The 16,691-nt window shown below is 49.7% G+C and overlaps 1 protein-coding gene across 1 annotated transcript; it reads left to right on the forward strand.

Moving 5' to 3' along the window:
* Positions 1–5,250: 5,250 nt before the first annotated feature.
* Positions 5,251–9,011, forward strand: IFI6 (interferon alpha inducible protein 6). The gene is made up of 5 exons (XM_041767005.1): positions 5,251–5,358; positions 6,748–6,848; positions 7,170–7,256; positions 7,337–7,486; positions 8,805–9,011. Exons 2-5 carry the CDS (start codon positions 6,779–6,781, stop codon positions 8,900–8,902), a joined length of 405 nt encoding a protein of 134 aa, XP_041622939.1. The 5' UTR covers positions 5,251–5,358; positions 6,748–6,778; the 3' UTR covers positions 8,903–9,011.
* Positions 9,012–16,691: the final 7,680 nt, after the last annotated feature.

Genomic DNA, 16,691 nt, shown 5'->3' on the forward strand with positions numbered 1-16,691 from the left:
GCAACTTTAGGGGCTCTTAGGTGGCTCAGTCAGTGAAGCATTTGCCTTCAGCTTGGTTCATAATCCCAGGGTCTTGGAATGGAGCCTGGCATCGGGCTCCCTGCTTAGTGGGGAGTCTGCTTCTGCTTCTGCCCCTCCCCTCCACTCATGCTCTCTAAAATAAATAAATAAATAAATAAATAAATAAATAAATAAATAAATAAATAAATTTTTAATGTGCAACTTTAGTAGATCTCCTATGTCAAAATCAAGGTCCTGACAGGGAAAGAGTAGGACCCTGAGACCTGGAATAGGGACATTAGGGAAGACAAACCTAAGAATCTTTACCTCATAAATTCTGTTTTCCTGGGTGGTTTCCCTGCCCTCTTGCCAAGAAAGAACAATTTCTCTTTCTCTAGAGACGTGAAATAATCTCACATGAAGCCTGTGCCTCATAAGGTGATATTTATTCTCCTCAAGACTTACTCCCATCACCTCCTCAAATAACCAGGGTCAGTTCCTGGCAAGTCCTGAGTAGGAAAATTTTAGTCCTTACCTGGGAAAAACAAGGTACACAGCAAAGGAATCAAAAGACCTAGCTAATATATGTGGGAGAGATTTTGGTTTTAGACATGGCAGTGAGGGGGCAGCCATCACAGAATATAAGACCAGCTAATAGGGATCATGTCCCATAGCTCAGACTTCAATATTTTTCTTAAGATTTTATTTTTAAGTAATCTCTACACACAATGCAGGGCTCAAAGCCATAATCCTGAGATCAAGAGTTCCATGTTCCACCAACCGGGCCAGCCAGACACCTCATAGTCTCCAATATTCTTTCCAGGATGGCTAGCTCTCATCTCTGGTAGATAGTTTCCAAAGATGATCACCATCAATTCTTTCCCTTCCCTTATATACGTGCCACTCTTCACATCAAGAGATGGGAGACTGTTTTCCTCTTCTCCTTGAGTCTAGACTGGCCTTGTGACTTGCCTTAACTAACAGAATATGATAGAAGTGACACTGTTCCAGTTTCAGACCTAAACTTCAAAAAGAGGAAACTTCCATTTCCTCCCTCTTGGAAGCCAGCCACCATATAAGAAACTGGCACTTCCTCATCCTTTGAAAAAGTATAAATTAGCCATGTGGACACACCATATTAAGAAAGATGACTGGGAAACCTGCATGGTACAGTCGGTTAAGCATCCATGTCCAACTCTTGGTTTCAGCTCAGATCATGATCTCATGGTTGTGAGATCAAGCCCCACATTGGCTCCATGCTCAGCATGGAGTCTGCTTGGGATTCTCTCTCCCTCTCCCTCTGCCCTTCCTTCCTGCTCTCTCTCTCTCTCTCTCTCTCTCTCATAAATAAATAAATCTGAGAGAAAGAGAGAGAGAGATTATTGACCAATCCCCAAGTATTCTATCCATCCCAGCTGAAGTGCCATTTGTGTAAGTGGAAAGGACATCTTAGACATTTATTCTACAAATACCTGTAAATACCACATGAAGCATACAGACACCCAACTAAGTCTAACCCAGACTTCAGAATTGTGAGAAATAATAAATTACTGTTGCTTTAAGCCTTTAAGCATGGGAGGTTGTTATTCAGCAATAAATAATTGAAATATGGTCTTAATAGTTTGCAAGGATGGTTCCTTAAAGCAGGATGGTGGCCTACAAGATGCTAGAACTTCCATAGTAGACTATTTAAGAAGAGGTCAGAAAGTTCAAGGAGGTGGGAATGTAAAATCCAAAAACTCAGCCCCTGACTATGTTCTCTAGGAGAGCCCAGAGGACTCTCTTTACTAAGGTTAAAGGGTTCACTGAGAAAGGGGGCATCAGCATCTCTGGGTAGCTCAGTGTTGTCTGTCTTTGGTAAGCTGAGATGAAGAGTAAGAGATGCCGCCATGGAACTGGGATCCCTAATATCAATAGTAATGTTGAGATTCCAGAATGGCAGAGGTGGCATCCAAGGCCAGGTGAGTATGATTACTGTCAAGGGCAGCAAGGCCAAAGTGACAATGAGGGTGCCTTGATCTCGAGGGATGGATCTATGGCAAGTTGCCTATGGGGATAGGATGGATGGACAGCTGACTGGGTAATCTTCATTTTTATTTATTTAAAAGATTTTATTTTGCTAGCATCTGAATGGCTCAGTCAGTTAAGTATCTAACTGTTGATTTCAGGTCAAGATCTCAGGGTTGTGAGATCAAGTCCCATATCGGGCTGTACACTCAATGTGGAATCTGCTTGAGATTTTCTCCCTCTGTCCCTCCCTCTACTCTCATGGACAGCATGCGCTCTCTCTTTCTCTCTAAAATAAATAAATAAAATAAATCTTTAAAAATTAAAAAAAATTTTTTAAAGCCTAAAAGATTTTATTTTTAAGTAATATCTATACCCAATATGGGGCTTGAACTTATAACCCTGGGATCAAGAGTCACATGCCCTATAGATTAAGCCAGCCAGTTGCTCCTCTCAATTTTTATATTAAAAAAAACTCAGAGCTGATAAGCAGAAGACTGACATTAGCTGCCGCAAATGGAAAAATCACAATCTCTCATCCAGATCCTAGATCTAAGTTCACATAACCAGAACACTTGAAAACAGGAGGGGCCATGCCCCATTAAGGAACAACTCTGCAGTGAATGCTATCATCGCTACAAGTAGTAAATGTCTCTCCAATCCTTCCCCAAAGGGATCTGCTGACATTTGCTTGGGTAACTGTGCATTGGAAAGAGAAGACTATTCAAGATTTTCATAGACTGTTAAAGACATGGAGTCTGAGCTGACACAGAAAGTAAGAGACACAAAATACTGACAGCTTTCTGGTTAGAGTAGGGACTAACAGAGGTCAGGTAATAGATGGAGTTTAGTCCAAATCCAGTGGATGAAATGATCCTGAAGATACAATGTGGCTGGAGGCATCTGTGATGGATAAAGTTTCTGTAAGGAGCCTATGGAAGCTCAAAAAGGAGAGTTTCCGTGAGGACCCCTGAGATCTACAGCAAGGATATACTCACCATGGTCCTTTTTTTTTTTTAAGATTTTATTTATTAATGAGAGAGAGAGAGAGAGAGAGACAGGCAGAGAGAGAAGCAGGCCCCATGGAGGGAGCCTGGTGTGGGACTCGATCCCCAGACTCCAGGATCATGCCCTGGGCCAAAGGCATGTGCTAACCCGCTGAGCCACCCAAGGATCCCAACCATGGTCCATTTAAACAAAAAAGTCCTGATGTGAAACTAGGCCCCACTGTGACCACCAGATGCCAGGTGACTTAAATGTCTTAAGCTAGATGTTATCAGACAGGAATAGCAGCAATCCAATATGATGGAAGTGTTATATTCGGGGCTTGACCCACAGGATTCAGAAGGCAGAAGTAAATGAACAGGAAGCTCAGACTCCCATTGTATCTCTGTTGATCTGACATCACTCCTGTAACTCATACCTATGGTCTCATGAAGGATTCCCCGCAATCGATTTATAGAAAAGGAAAGGAGTCAAATCCATTTCACAGACAGGTCAGTATGATATTTTGGCACTAGCTGGAAATGGACTACTCTACTATGGCCCCAGTTGGGTAGCCTTGGGCAGTGGTAAACCCTCTCAGGCGCAGAACCATGAGCAGCGAGCTCTCTTGTCTCCTTTTGCAAGAGATGAACTGAGGTGTAGACAGACACTAATTCCTAAAAGTGGCAAATGGCTTGGAAAGAGCAAGATTTGAATTTTAAAGAAAAGCATATCTGGGTAGGGAGCATAGGTAGGAGTAGGCATTAGGCATGAGGATCTTTGTGTCTCATGTTAACACTCACCAGAGGGACACTCCCGGAGTTCCGGGATGGAGTCCCACATCAGGCTCCCCACAGGAAGCCTGCTTCTCCCTCTATGTCTCTGCCTCTCTCTCTGTGTGTCTCTCATAAATAAATAATTAAATAATAAACAAACAAATAAATAAATAAATCTAAAAAAAAAAAAAAAAAAAAAAACGACTTACCAGAGACTACCTACTGCAGAGGAGTTTGTCCTGCCAGATGGTCATTTGTCCTGTATTGTGGATATCAACCTGGCTCTAACTTAGCAACTCTATTGCTTTGTGAAAGATCCATAAAAGAATGGCCATGGTAGCAAAGATGGAGGCTATGAGGGGACACTGCAACTTGACTCCCTCTCACCAAAGTTGATCTAGCAACTGCCAATATATAGCCAACCAGCCGGCAGTAGGCTTCAGTATTGCAACATAGGTCAGAGAGAACAACAGCCAGCCACTGGGTGGCAGATCAATTATATCAGCCCCCTTCCACTTTGGAGAAGGCAATGATTCATCCTCATTGGAATTGTTATGTACTCCAAACACTGGTTGTATTTCTTACCCATAGTGTGTCTGCAAGCATTACTATCCAAAAGTTTAAAGAATACTCGATCCATTACCAGGATCAGAGGACCCATTTTATGGCAAAAGCTGTGTGCCAACGGTGTCATGCATATAGGCTTCACTGGTCTTACCAGATGCCTATCACCCAGAAGGAGCCAGCCTGAGAACACATGGAATTGAATGAGCTTCATTTCCACAAGCTTTCATCTCCTCTGTAGAATTATAAACAATAGATGATACTTCGCAGGACTGTTGTGGGACAGGAAAGACATCATGTATATAGAGTATTTTACACAGGCCCTGGTGTGCAGAAAGTATTCAATAAATGGGAGGCATTATTATGAATGGTATTGTGAAAGGCCTCTGCATCCCAAGAGGAGCTGGTGGTGGGGCTTCACTAAACCCAGCAGGGCCGTGGATCCCTACTCTAGCATGGTCTGCTTGAAATACTCTGAGCTGCTCAGAAAGTCCCTGGCTTCAATTACACGTTTCTGGGGATCCCTGGGTGGCGCAGCAGTTTAGCGCCTGCCTTTGGCCCAGGGCACGATCCTGGAGACCCAGGATCGAATCCCACGTCGGGCTCCTGGTGCCTGGAGCCTGCTTCTCCCTCTCTTTCTCTCTCTCTCTCTCTCTCTCTCTCTCTCTCTGTGTGTGTGTGTGTGTGTGTGTGTGTGACTATCATAAATAAATAAAAATTAAAAAAGAAGAGAAAAGAAAGTCCCTGGCATCGATTACACCTTTCTGCCAGTGGATTAGGCAGAGATACTGTCAGTGAGCCAGGTGGAGGGAAAGGGAAAGGGGAAATAAAACCACAGGATGAGTGTAGTAAATGGAAACTCAGACTAGGATTGGTTGGTGGCCTGGGGGAGGAGAGGAGGCAGTCCAAATGTGATTACATAAAACCAGCCTGCAGCCAGAGAGCTGCTACCTCACTGTACCTCACTGTTGTTCCCATCTAACATCAGGCTCCGGGAAGGAAGAGTCCTCTTCTCCCCTCCTCCAAGGTAAACTCAGAAGCTAGGGGAGGGGTGTCTGGGTGGCTCAGTCAGTTAAGTGTCTGACTTCAGCTCAAGTCATGATCTCAGGGTCCTGGGATCGAGCCCCCGCATCGAGCCCCCACCCTGCATCCCCACACTGGGGGGGGGGGGTCCCTGTTCAGCAGGGAATCTGCTTCTCTCTCTTCCTCTGCTCCTCCCCACCACTTATTCTGTCTGTCTGTCTCTCTCTGTGTGTTCCAAATAAATAAATAAATCTTTGAAAAAAAAAGGGGGAGCTAGGGAGAATGGATGTCAAGCTGCCAACCTTTGCCAGGGCCTCATGCCTCGAAAACCAGGATACCCATTCCTCAGGGAGAGTATACCCTTGTCCCTTGTAGTGCCATGGGCTAAGACTGATCCAAGGAGATGCGTTGGGGCTTTTAGGGGCTTGTGGTATAAAACTCCAAAAGGCATGAAACTTAGTTTATAGGTGCCAACTCAGCAATCTGTGGCCTTAACTGTGGCACTTCACTTCTTTGGGCTTTAGTTTGTCATCTGTAAAATGGAGCCCAAGCTACCTTACCTGCCTATAGGACTGGACAGTTTCTGTAACCCCTTTAATGTAGGATCTGATGTGACAGTGAATTCATCTTTGGGGATAAAGTTATCTGGAGTGGTTATTAGAAGTGTGGGTTTGGGCATCAGTTAACTGTGGGTTTAAATCCTGACTGAGACTTCCTTGCTGGGCAATCTTAGGAATATTACTTGACCTCCCCCAGTTTCAGCTTCCTTATCTATAACACATGGTTGAGAACAATGGTACTTACCCCACGGAGTTGTTATAAGTAACCTTGTGCCATAAAGTGCTAAGTCCTCAATATGTGGGAGATTATTTGTTTTTAATTCAAGGAAAATGCCTTGAGCTGACAAAGATCACATCAGAGGTAAGTTTGGGGGCATATGTATTTTCCTATTCTGTGCTATAACATTAAGAGCATAAGGTGTTTTTTTGTTTTGTTTTTAAAGACTTATTTATTTATTCATGAGAGACACAGAGAGAAAGAGAGGCAGAGACTTAGGCAGAGGGAGAAGCAGGCTCTATGCAGGGAGCCCGATGTGGGACTCGATCCGGGCACTCCATCCCGGCACTCCATCCCTCCCGGGATCACGCCCTGGGCCAAAGGCAGGCGCTAAACCGCTGAGCCACCCAGGGATCCCCAAGAGCCTAAGGGTTGAATCTGACAGTGTTGAGTGTGTGTCTAGGCTGCACAATTTGCTGTGTGACTGTTGTAGCCACGCTGAAACTGAAAGCCCCCGGCTCCTTAGAAGGATCCTGGGCTCCATCCGGAGCACCTCGTTCTCGCCGAGCGCGTCCCAAAGGGCACTGGGGACCATCTCCCTCTCCCCCTTCTTTAGGCTTGTGGCCGAGCCTGCGCGCGGCGCCACCATGCGGCAGAAGGCGGTGTCGCTCTTCCTGTGCTACCTGCTACTCTTCGCCTGCGGCGGGGTGGAGGCAGGTAGGGATCCCCGCACACCCGAGGGCTGCGGGATAAAGAAGCCGAGAGTTTCGGAATCCCGACAGAGAGTCTCCGGGTCCCTGGTTCCAACACGGGAAGGGCTATTCTAGTGCACAGCCCCGGGTCGCTGTGGCCAGAGTCCCGGATTCGAATCCCTACACGTCCATCCCTCCATCCCACCGAAATGTGCTCCGTGCATTTACGCGCCAGGCACGGCGCCGCGGGTGAAGCCTCTTCCCTGCAGCAAGGCTCCCCGAAATGGGAGGTTGGGGCTGGTCCTGAGCAGCAGGCACAGAGGACCCCGCTGTCCCCTCCCGATAGGCAAAAGAAAAAAAGACAAGGAAGAGCGCTCGGAAGGCAGAGGCTCCGGGTTCCTGAGAGCGCTGACCTACACGGCCGTCGGAGGAGGTGGGTCGGGAGGGCGGCCGGCTGGGGAGGGGGGCGGGCGCCCCCTGCGGGCGCCCCCTCACCGCCGCCTCTTCCCCCAGGGCTCCTGGCCGCCGTGCTGCCCGCGCTGGGCTTCATGAGCACCGGCATCGCCGCCAACTCGGTGGCCGCCTCGTTGATGAGCTGGTCCGCGGTGGCGAACGCGGGCGGGGTGCCCGCCGGGGGGCTGGTGGCCACGCTGCAGAGCCTCGGTGAGTGGGCGGCGCGCCCTGGGGCGGGGACGCGGGGCCGGGGGGCTCCGCGTGGGTGTTGGCAGTCTCCGTCCTGCAGCGCGGAAACTGAGGCTCCGAGGGATTGAGTCACTTACTCGGGTTCTCCCAGTTAATTCGCACCAGAGTCAGGATTCGAACCTCTTCTTATTCCTCGCTGCTAGCCACTAAGGCCACGTGCTCCACTGATGCTCCGGCCAGGTCACAACAAGCCTCGGTTTCCCCATCTGTTCCCAGGGGTGACCACCCTCAATATGACATTTTATGAATCTGCCCCATCCCAGAGAACCAGAGGGGCAAAGAAGGATGGTGCAGTGGCAAAAAAAAAAAAAAAAAAAAAAAAAAAAGGTGGTGGAGAGGGGTTCCTGGCTGGTTCAGTCAGTAGAGCATGTGACTCCTGATCTCCCCCTTGTGAGTTCCAGCCTCGTGTTGGGTGTAGAGATTACACTTAATTTTTTTTTAATTGTTTAATTAAAAAAAAAAGATGCGTTCACTTCTGTCTCTCCTCCACCCCTTTATCTTTCTCTCCCTCTCTCTCTGAGGCCTCCAAAATCCTAGAGAAAAGTTGTCCCTGACAGGCTCCCCTCTGCCTTCCTGAATCTTCCATCTGCTCTCAATTCTTGATGACAAAAGCTCAAAGAATCAGCCCAGAAAAATAGAGCCCTTCACAGAAGGGGCAGAAGGGAAGACAAATCAGGCCACACTCCAGCAGTGGGAGGTGAAGGGTATGGGCAAAGCTAGGGACAGTCCTGTGCTTAAGATGCTTGTGCTCCTGCATGTGGCTCACAGGGTGGTGAGGAGGATGAAAGCTCTTACTGGTGAGCCCCCAGACCCCACAGGGAGGTCTCCACTAGGTGGCTGCTATTAGCGTTATTAATAATACAGTGTGGGGATACCTGGGTGGCTTCGTGGCTGAGCACCTACCTTTGGCTCAGGTCCTGATCCTGAGTCCCGTGTCAGGCTCCCTGCAGGAAGCCTGCTTTCCGTCTGCCTCTCTCTGTGTGTCTCTCATGAATACATAAATAAATAATCTTTAAAAAAAAAAAAAACAGTGTGTTTACAGCAGATGTGACAATGAGCTATGATTTGTGTATTTTCCATCTCTGAAACACATCTCTGATTTGAGATGGCAAGTAAAGGGGGAGCTAGGATTCTCTTTGTGGAAGTCCTGTTCCCTCTCAGGGCCCCTGTTCCTCTAACTGGAAATAAAGAGGCTGGACTTAACTAATGGTTTCTAGGCGTTTGAATTCCCAGTTCTGGTGCCTGGGCCCCAAGTGACCTGGCTGTATTTGCTTTCCAGGGACTGGTGGTGGCAGTGTCCTCATGGGCAAGATTGGTGCCTTTCTGGGCTACGTAGTCCACAAACAATTGGAAAACAGCGAGGAGGATGAGGAGTAGCCAGTGCCTACCAGGAACCCAATCCCTCTTCCTGTCGTAGCCCAGAGCTTTCTCTGTCACACTCAGCAGTGACCTGCGTGAAAACACAGAATAAAATTCTATCAGAAAACGTTTTGCCCTTCTGGAGTCACCCTTGCTATGAGAAGCCCTGCAAGATCTGGCTCTGATTTGTCTTATCCACACACCTCCAAGCCCTTCTCCCCTAAAGCCAACCATAGCTCCCAGAACACAACCAAGTGGTTTTATCTCTGGGCCTCAGCACGTGCTGTTCTCTCTGCCTCAAATGTCCTTCTGAAGCTCATAACCCAGCTGAGACATCCCCTCCTCTGGGATTCCTTCCCAGCAGAGCCTCCTGCCACAGCGTGAACACTCAGGCTCGATTTCACAGGGTGCCTGGGGAGGCAGAGCTCAGTCTGTTCTCAGTGGGAGAAGCTTCCAGCTACTTTTCTGATTAGGCAGAGATGGAGAAGACGGATCTCCATTCTCTGAAGAAGCTCTAGAGTGGTCTCCCTGAGATGGAGAATATAAGGCCAGACCTTTTCCATGGGGAATGTGTGTAACAGCAGCTTTCTGAGGGCTCAGTAAGGTTTCCTTCCCTCCAAGAACTCTGAGGATAAAGTGGACAGTTTGCATATGGAGCCTTTACACCTTCTGAGTGGAACAGGAAGACCAACCCAAAGCTTTGGGGAGATCCAAAGTTAGCGAGGCCTGTCCAGGTGAACCCAGGGTGCCTGGACCTGGGGGTGGGGATGGGGTGGGCACAGAGGTCCTGGAAATCAAATAGCAGTGAAGACAGGGCTTGTGCCAGCACCATAGTTCTGGTCTGTGAGCAGGCACATCAGCCTCCATGCCAAATTGGCCACCCTGGGAAGTAGTCATGTGTGAACCACAGAAGCTGGTCACCAAAGGGCCACAGCAGCTGTGCTCAGCGCCATCCCCCCACTTATAGTCCAGAAATTCTTCTTCAATTACTGATGTGTGTGGGCGGGTGGGTGGGTAAGAGTTCCCATCCTGCCTGCTTCTGCCCCCAGATCTAATGCCATCTCTGCAGCTGGCAATTGCTTGCCTCAGCTGGCTTGCCCCAGGCCCCAGAGAAGCACTGCCTGTGGAAGAGGTCCAGAGGCGGTAGAGGCACCACCTGCTCCTCACACACTCCTCATGGCTTGTGTCCAAGAGCAAAAGCTGGGCTGAGTCCCCTGACCTGATACTCACCAGAGGGCCTCAGCAGAGTCCTGTCTTGGTGACGGCCATCCACAGAGGAGCAGAGAGTGGACTTCTGCCTATGGAGGGAGGTGGAATCTCAAGCATCACACTCCACTGAGGCCTGTACCCCAGTTTGTCTATAAGGTTGACATCCCAGAGACATACTATGTATCCCTTGACACCTTCAGGGAAGGCATTGTCTCTAATTTATCTCTTGCCCCCAGTGCCTGGTATAGGCCCGGCACACAGTAGGTGCTAATATATGTGGGTAGAATCAAACCTGAGGTCAGTCTCCTCCCATCTACCTGTCCCTTCACCTTTCTCAATGTTCATGGGAAGGATGACTGGACCTCTTGTTCTTTCCCTGGGTGACTCTTGATAATACTCATTGTCACTATCATGTAGGCGTGGGGGTGGGAGACCTGAAACCCCTTTTACACTGTGGTATGAGTAAACACAGGCCTCAAACCTTTTAATCAGCATCCTCCAGCATAGATAAGGCTGGGGTTTTCAAACAAAGTAGTGGAACATAATAGTTAGGAAGTTCCCCTGGAGTCCTATACACCTAACATGAGTTCCTTCACTTCATGTTACTCAGTTTCTTCCTTTTTAAGATTAAAGCATAAAGCAGAGAGGAGGGATGCCTGGGTGGCTCAGTGGTTGAGTGTCTACCTTCTGTTCAGGGCATGATCCCCGATTCCCGAGATCGAGTCCCAGATCAGGCTCCCTGCATGGAGCCTGCTTCTCCTTCCTCTGCCTGTGTCTCTGCCTCTCTTTCTGTGTCTCTCATGAATAAATAAATAAAATCTTGGGGGAAAAAAAAAAGCAGAGAGGAAAAAGCCAAGTAATAGCCAGGAACTAGATCACATGATCTTGGGGTCAGGGTTTATTTTCAGGAGCTCACAGACCCTGTTCTTTCTTTCTCCCAAGGGTGGGCATCCTGCCCCCAAGAGCATATACCGCCCCGCACTTATTCCCTTGGCATTAAAAAAAAAGTATTTATTTAAGACACACACACACACACACACACACACACACACGAGGGACAGAGGAAGAGGGAGAGAATCCTTAAGCAGACTCCATGCTGAGTGTGGAGCCTGATTTGGGGCTCAATCCCAGGACCCTGAGATCATAACCTGAGCTGAAACCACAAGTGGATGCTTTAACCACCTAAGTCACCCAGGCGCCCCCTCCATTGGTATCTTATTCCCTTGGATAGCTTCAAGGCCAGAGAGAGACAGACAGCTCTGCCCCCAGGATTTCAGATTTGAGGCCTCAGCACTTCTCAGGCTGAATGACACTGAAAATGACCCGTCTCTAAGGAGACACTCTTCTTATCAGAGGATCCCTTGGGTCTGTGCAGGATAACTCCCTGCTTTCATTCTGCAGGCATTCACTGGGCACTCAGTCTGTGTCAGGCACTGTGCCAGCTGCTGAGAACACAATGGTGGAAGAGACCCAGTTCCTACCTCCTTGGAGCCCACAGTGCACACACTAGGAGCCTCCACAAAGCATCTACAACCTCCTTCGACCTCCTTGCCCCCATCTCCTTTCGCGCATCCTGACCCTTGTGAGCCATCATGGATCACAATCATCCTGTCTACAAAGTGTGAGGCAGAATGATGAACACAAACCAGAATTCACTAACTCAACAAGTCAGGGGATGCTAATGCATTTTTAGACTCCTCCGTGGCAATGGCCGTCAAAGAGACAAAAAACTGAGTCCTGGCCCCGCAATAGGTGGTGCTGCTGGCAGGTTACCTGCCTTCTCTGAGTCTTAGCTTCCTTGTTTTCACAACAAGGGGGCTTGGATAGTATGGCCTCTGAGGTACTTCCTGCTCTAAAACTGCTGAGCCTGAAGCACATGCTTCAGAATCCTCTCAGTCCTGTCTGGTCCCAGCCCTCTGAGAGTGGATTTTATTTTTAGAAGCTGCCAAAAGCCACCTTGTGGTGCCAACTTTGGTGACTAAGGTGGGTGATGGTGCCGAGGGCTGCCATGTTTGGTCACAAATGAGGGTGACTAGAAACCAACAGGGCAGTTCCTCACTCTGAGACCACACCCTAAGACGAGTCCAAAAATAGATCCCATCTGTGTGGCTGACTTGATGGAAAACAACATTGAGGTCCTCTGTCCTCATCATTTCTCTCCGGACCTCTCAGTATCCTAGTCTATGAAATGGAGGAGGGGAGGAGTTGGACTCTCATCTAGACCTCGAATGTCTTTCCCTAGTACTCAAGTGAGAGGTGCCTTTCGCTTTAATAAAATCCCTTCACGTAGGGATTCCTTTTATTCAAGAGCCTCCCTGGCCCGCAGACCCTGGAAAGTCAGCTCGTCCCTCTCAGGGCAGCCCTCCCCGCATCCCATGGTGCGATGTGCTACTGTGGCCACCAGGTGGCAGTACAGTCCCACCCTGAATCTTCCTCAGCCTGAATCATCCTTTAGCTGCTCCACAATTACCAACAGCCCTCCCAGGGGCAGACCCCACAGTGGATGCTGAAGACCAAAATGAATCGACCTTGCCCCTGCTCTTCCGCAGGAGCTCCTGAAGCTCGCAGGAGTAGTGAATCCTGAGGATCCCTGCAGGGCCTGCCCCTCCTCTCCCTTGCACTGCAGGCTCTCAGTCCTCTGAGGATCTGAGGATCTCCAAACTCCCCAACAGAGCATTAGGGACCCTCTGCAATCAGATCTCACCCTCAGGCCTACAGCCTGTGCTTCCAGACCGCTGCTACAGGGATTTAAATGACATGAGAACACTCCACAAACACTTCCCCTTGGCTGGGCAGTAGAGAGTGATGTCAGATACAGGGTATCCCTGGACTCAACCTTGAAAGGGTCCTGGGCCAGCACAGGGCCTGGGTCAGCAGTAGCTGGAGGGAGCAGAGGCAGAGGAGGCCTGTGGCTTCCTGTGAAGAACTAAAGAGCCACTTCCTTTAAGCAGATTGCTGTGGGGGAGGGGCAGAAGAGTAGGGGGTGTGAGCTTCCTGGCTTAAGGGAAAAAGAAAGGGGCCCCAGGAAGCCCCCATATAGAAGTTCGAGCAGGCTTCCCTTCCCTCTGAGGTTTCCATGGAGCAAACAGTGCAGACAGGTAGGGTCACACTCTTCTCATGTGTTATGAAGCCACAGAGAAGAATCAGGTTAGGGGCAGGCTCATTTGTCTAAGGCCAGTCAAGAAATGGAGCCTGGGTTACTTCAAGAAGCAATCCCAAGCACTCAGCCCCAAGTAGCCAAGTCCAAGTACTAAGCCTCAGAGTCCAGTCCCAGACCTCTAGATCCAGGATATTAGATATATTAACTCATTTAACCCTGACAACAACCCTCTTGGGTGTTATTAGGATCCTTGCTTCATAAATGAAGAGGATCAAGACTGAGAAGGGAGGTTAAATGACTCCCTTAAGGTAAACAGCTAGCAAGTGGTAGGACCAGGATTTGAATCTTGACAGGCACTGTAGAACAGTACTTGGCACCAGAGAGGACCATATAAATAATTGTCCAATAAAGGTACTTAATCTCCTTTGGTCCCATCCATCCCCCCATACTCAATCCAGCAATCAATCAGCCTGTAGAACCTATCTTCTAATTATTTCTGGAGTCTGTTCACGGCTCTCCACCCACATGGCCCCCCCCTCTTTTTTTTTTTTTTAAAGATTTTATTTATTTATTCATGAGGGACACAGGGAGAGAGAGAGAGAGAGGCAGAGACATAGGCAGAGGGAGAGGCAGGCTCCATTCAGGGAACCCAATGTGGGACTGGATCCCAGGACCCCAGTATCACCATCTGAGCCAAAGGCAGACGCTCAATCACTGAGCCATCCAGGTATCCCTTTGGCCCCCCTCTCATCATCTAGCTCACTACCCTCAGTCCTGGAGGTCACCTACAAGGTCTTCCTAATGGGTTTCCCTGTGTCCACTCTTGTATATTCTCCACACAGAATCAAGATGATCTTAAAGCAAAACAAAGTGACCCCCCCTTCCAGCTTAAAGTCCCCCAGTAGGTGCCCATCACACTTAAAATTCTACTCCCCCCCCCCCCAAAAAAAATCTACTCCTTTACTCTGGTCTTCAGTCTTGAATAATCTGCTCCTCCAAAGCTCCAGAGTCTTTCTTCACCTTGCTTCCCCTCCCCCAACTCTCTTCCAGCCATACTGGCCTCTTTTCCCTTTCCAGAACCCTCCAAGTGCCTGCCAACCTCAATGCCTTTACACAAGCCCTTCCCTCTGCCTGGAACACTTTTGTTGCTTCAGGAGTCAGCTCGAATGTAACTTCTCCAGAGATCCGAGCCCCCAATCTAAATTAAACACTCCTTTATCCCAGCAGCCTGTACCTTATGTTCCTAGAATGGATCACGATTGTAATAAAAGCATGATTGGTGTAAGCATTTGTTACTGTCAGACTTCCTCACTAGACTCCGAGCTCCCTGAACACAAGCACAGAGTTCATCATTATTTATCACTAGCACCCAGCTCAGCTCCAGGCACACAGCAGGCGCCCAATAGCTAGGGTTGAGTGGATGGTCCAGATGGATGGACAGACGGATGGGTGGATGAAGTGCGATCGAGTGAGCACATACATTTTAAAGTTAGGAGACTATTCCCCCTCTGTATTTCTCAGGGCAGGTATACAGTGGGCGATTCACATGGGAGTTATTGCCACCCTAGAAAAGCCCGCTGCCCCCGCCCCGCAAGGCCTTTCCCAGGCAAGGCCACTGGGCGGGGCTTCCTGGGCTGCTGCGTGACGTCACGAAGGAGGCGTGGCCGGAGCCCGCCTCTGCTCCCTAATTGGCGGGCGCGGGGTGGCGGCAGCAGAGCTCAGCGGCGCTGCGGGCCGAGCGGCTGTGCCGGGAGCGGAGAGGTGGGGGAGTGCGGCTTCGTGTCCGCATAGACGGCCGCCAGGCCCTGCCGCAGCGGCCCCGGCTTCAGCCCTCCGGGGCACCCGGGGCACGTCCACGGCGCGCCGAACGTTTGGCCAAGTTCAAGCCGTTCCCGGGGAAGATGGGACGCGCGCATCGGGCGGGGCAGATGACGCGTGGCCAAGCTTCGGGGGCCCACTGGAGCGCAACTGTTTCGGGGCTCTGACCTCAGAGGAAAGTCCCAGAAACGCAGCCCCACCCTCCCCCTCACTCTCGGAGACGCCCCGCCTCCTTCCCCCCTCCCCCCACCTTAACGTAGACCCGAAAGTGCTGCAGGACACGGAGTGTGCACACTTGGTTTCCAGCCCTATCCAGACCCGGGAACGAGGGCCCTACCATCTGCACCTCAGTCTGCTCATCTGCAAAATGAAGCGGTACTTGCCTCACGATCTGGTGTATAAAGAGCCCAGCACTGAACTGGCGCTTGCTGGGTGCTCAGTAGATACTAGTTTCCTTCTCCCTGGCCCTGCCCCTGCCACTGATTTGCTCTGTGGCCTGGAGCAATTTCATTTCACCTCTGTCTGGGGGGCCTCACTTCCCCATCTTACGATGAGAGAATCGTCCTTCCAGCCCCTACCTTCTGAGAGCTCAGACTTACTGACTCACTGAATCATCGATGAACTGAAACCAGAGCCCACCTCCAGGTGTCACTTGACCTCTCTGAGGTTCCTCAGACAAACCAACTTCCTCATCCTTCCTGAGATGCCTCTAAGGGGGTTTCCGCCAAAGAGAGCTGGACTCCTCAGAGTTTCTGCGGGGTCTTAGTGTCTGCAGGGACTTAAAAGGGCATCCCAGACTACCTTCCTCAATGTTTTTACTGGGGTTGGGTCACTACCCTCCCCCCACTTCCACTACCACGCAAAACCCTTTGGTGGGTCCCAGTGGCCCTCAGGCTACTCAGCAAGACCCCTAAGGCTCTAGTCTCAGCCTCGCAGCTCCCCTCTCTCCCAGCCGGGCTCCAGCCAGACTGAGGAGCTCTCAGCTCTCTCTCCTCTCTTCCAGGTGTTTTCAAAGATGTGCTCTATGTTCCCTCTATGTGCTATCCTCTCTCACCTGGCTCACTCCTCATCCTTGACCATCATGGGACAGGGTGGATTGTGATCCCTACGATGGGTCCCCTTCTTAGATGAGGACTGGTGACTTCAGACCTCACCCAACTCAGCCAGTTTGCTTCCTACCTTCCCACTATGCTAAATAAACCTCTAGTTCCTTCAAAATGCAGGGCTCTCCCTTGCCTCTAGGCGTTGCACTTCCTGTTCTCTCAGACCTAAACACTCTTCTCTTCCCTATTTTACCTCATACTTGTCCTCCATGTCTCAGTTTAGAAGCCCTTGACCAGCCCTCCCACATCAAGTACCCACTTTCTTGCCACTACATGTCTGTTGAGTGAATCCTTGCCCAGGGCTTGTCCAGTCTCTGCTTATACACTTCAGAGACAGGGAGCTCACTACTATTGAAGGAGCCTACTTCATCTGCCTATTTTTTGTTAAGATTTTATTTGGGGATCCCTGGGTGGCTCAATGGTTTAGCCCCTGCCCCTGGAGCCGCAGGATCGAGTCCCACATCGGGCTCCCTGCATAGAGCCTGCTTCTCCCTCTGCCTGTGTCTCTGCTTCTCTCTGTGTGTGTGTGTGTGTGTGTGTGTGTGATGAATAAATAAATAACATCTTTTTAAAAAAA

The sequence above is a fragment of the Vulpes lagopus genome, chromosome 8 (genome assembly GCF_018345385.1).
Source record: "Vulpes lagopus strain Blue_001 chromosome 8, ASM1834538v1, whole genome shotgun sequence".
Taxonomy (NCBI): domain Eukaryota; kingdom Metazoa; phylum Chordata; class Mammalia; order Carnivora; family Canidae; genus Vulpes; species Vulpes lagopus.

Excerpts from the sequence above, each read along its gene's own strand:
- IFI6 (XM_041767005.1), top strand. The coding sequence starts at position 6,779 with ATGCGGCAGAAGGCGGTGTCGCTCTTCCTGTGCTACCTGCTACTCTTC. Across the intron at positions 7,257-7,336 it reads CTACACGGCCGTCGGAGGAG|GGCTCCTGGCCGCCGTGCTG; the intron begins GTGGGTCGGGAG and ends CTCTTCCCCCAG. Across the intron at positions 7,487-8,804 it reads GGCCACGCTGCAGAGCCTCG|GGACTGGTGGTGGCAGTGTC; the intron begins GTGAGTGGGCGG and ends TTTGCTTTCCAG.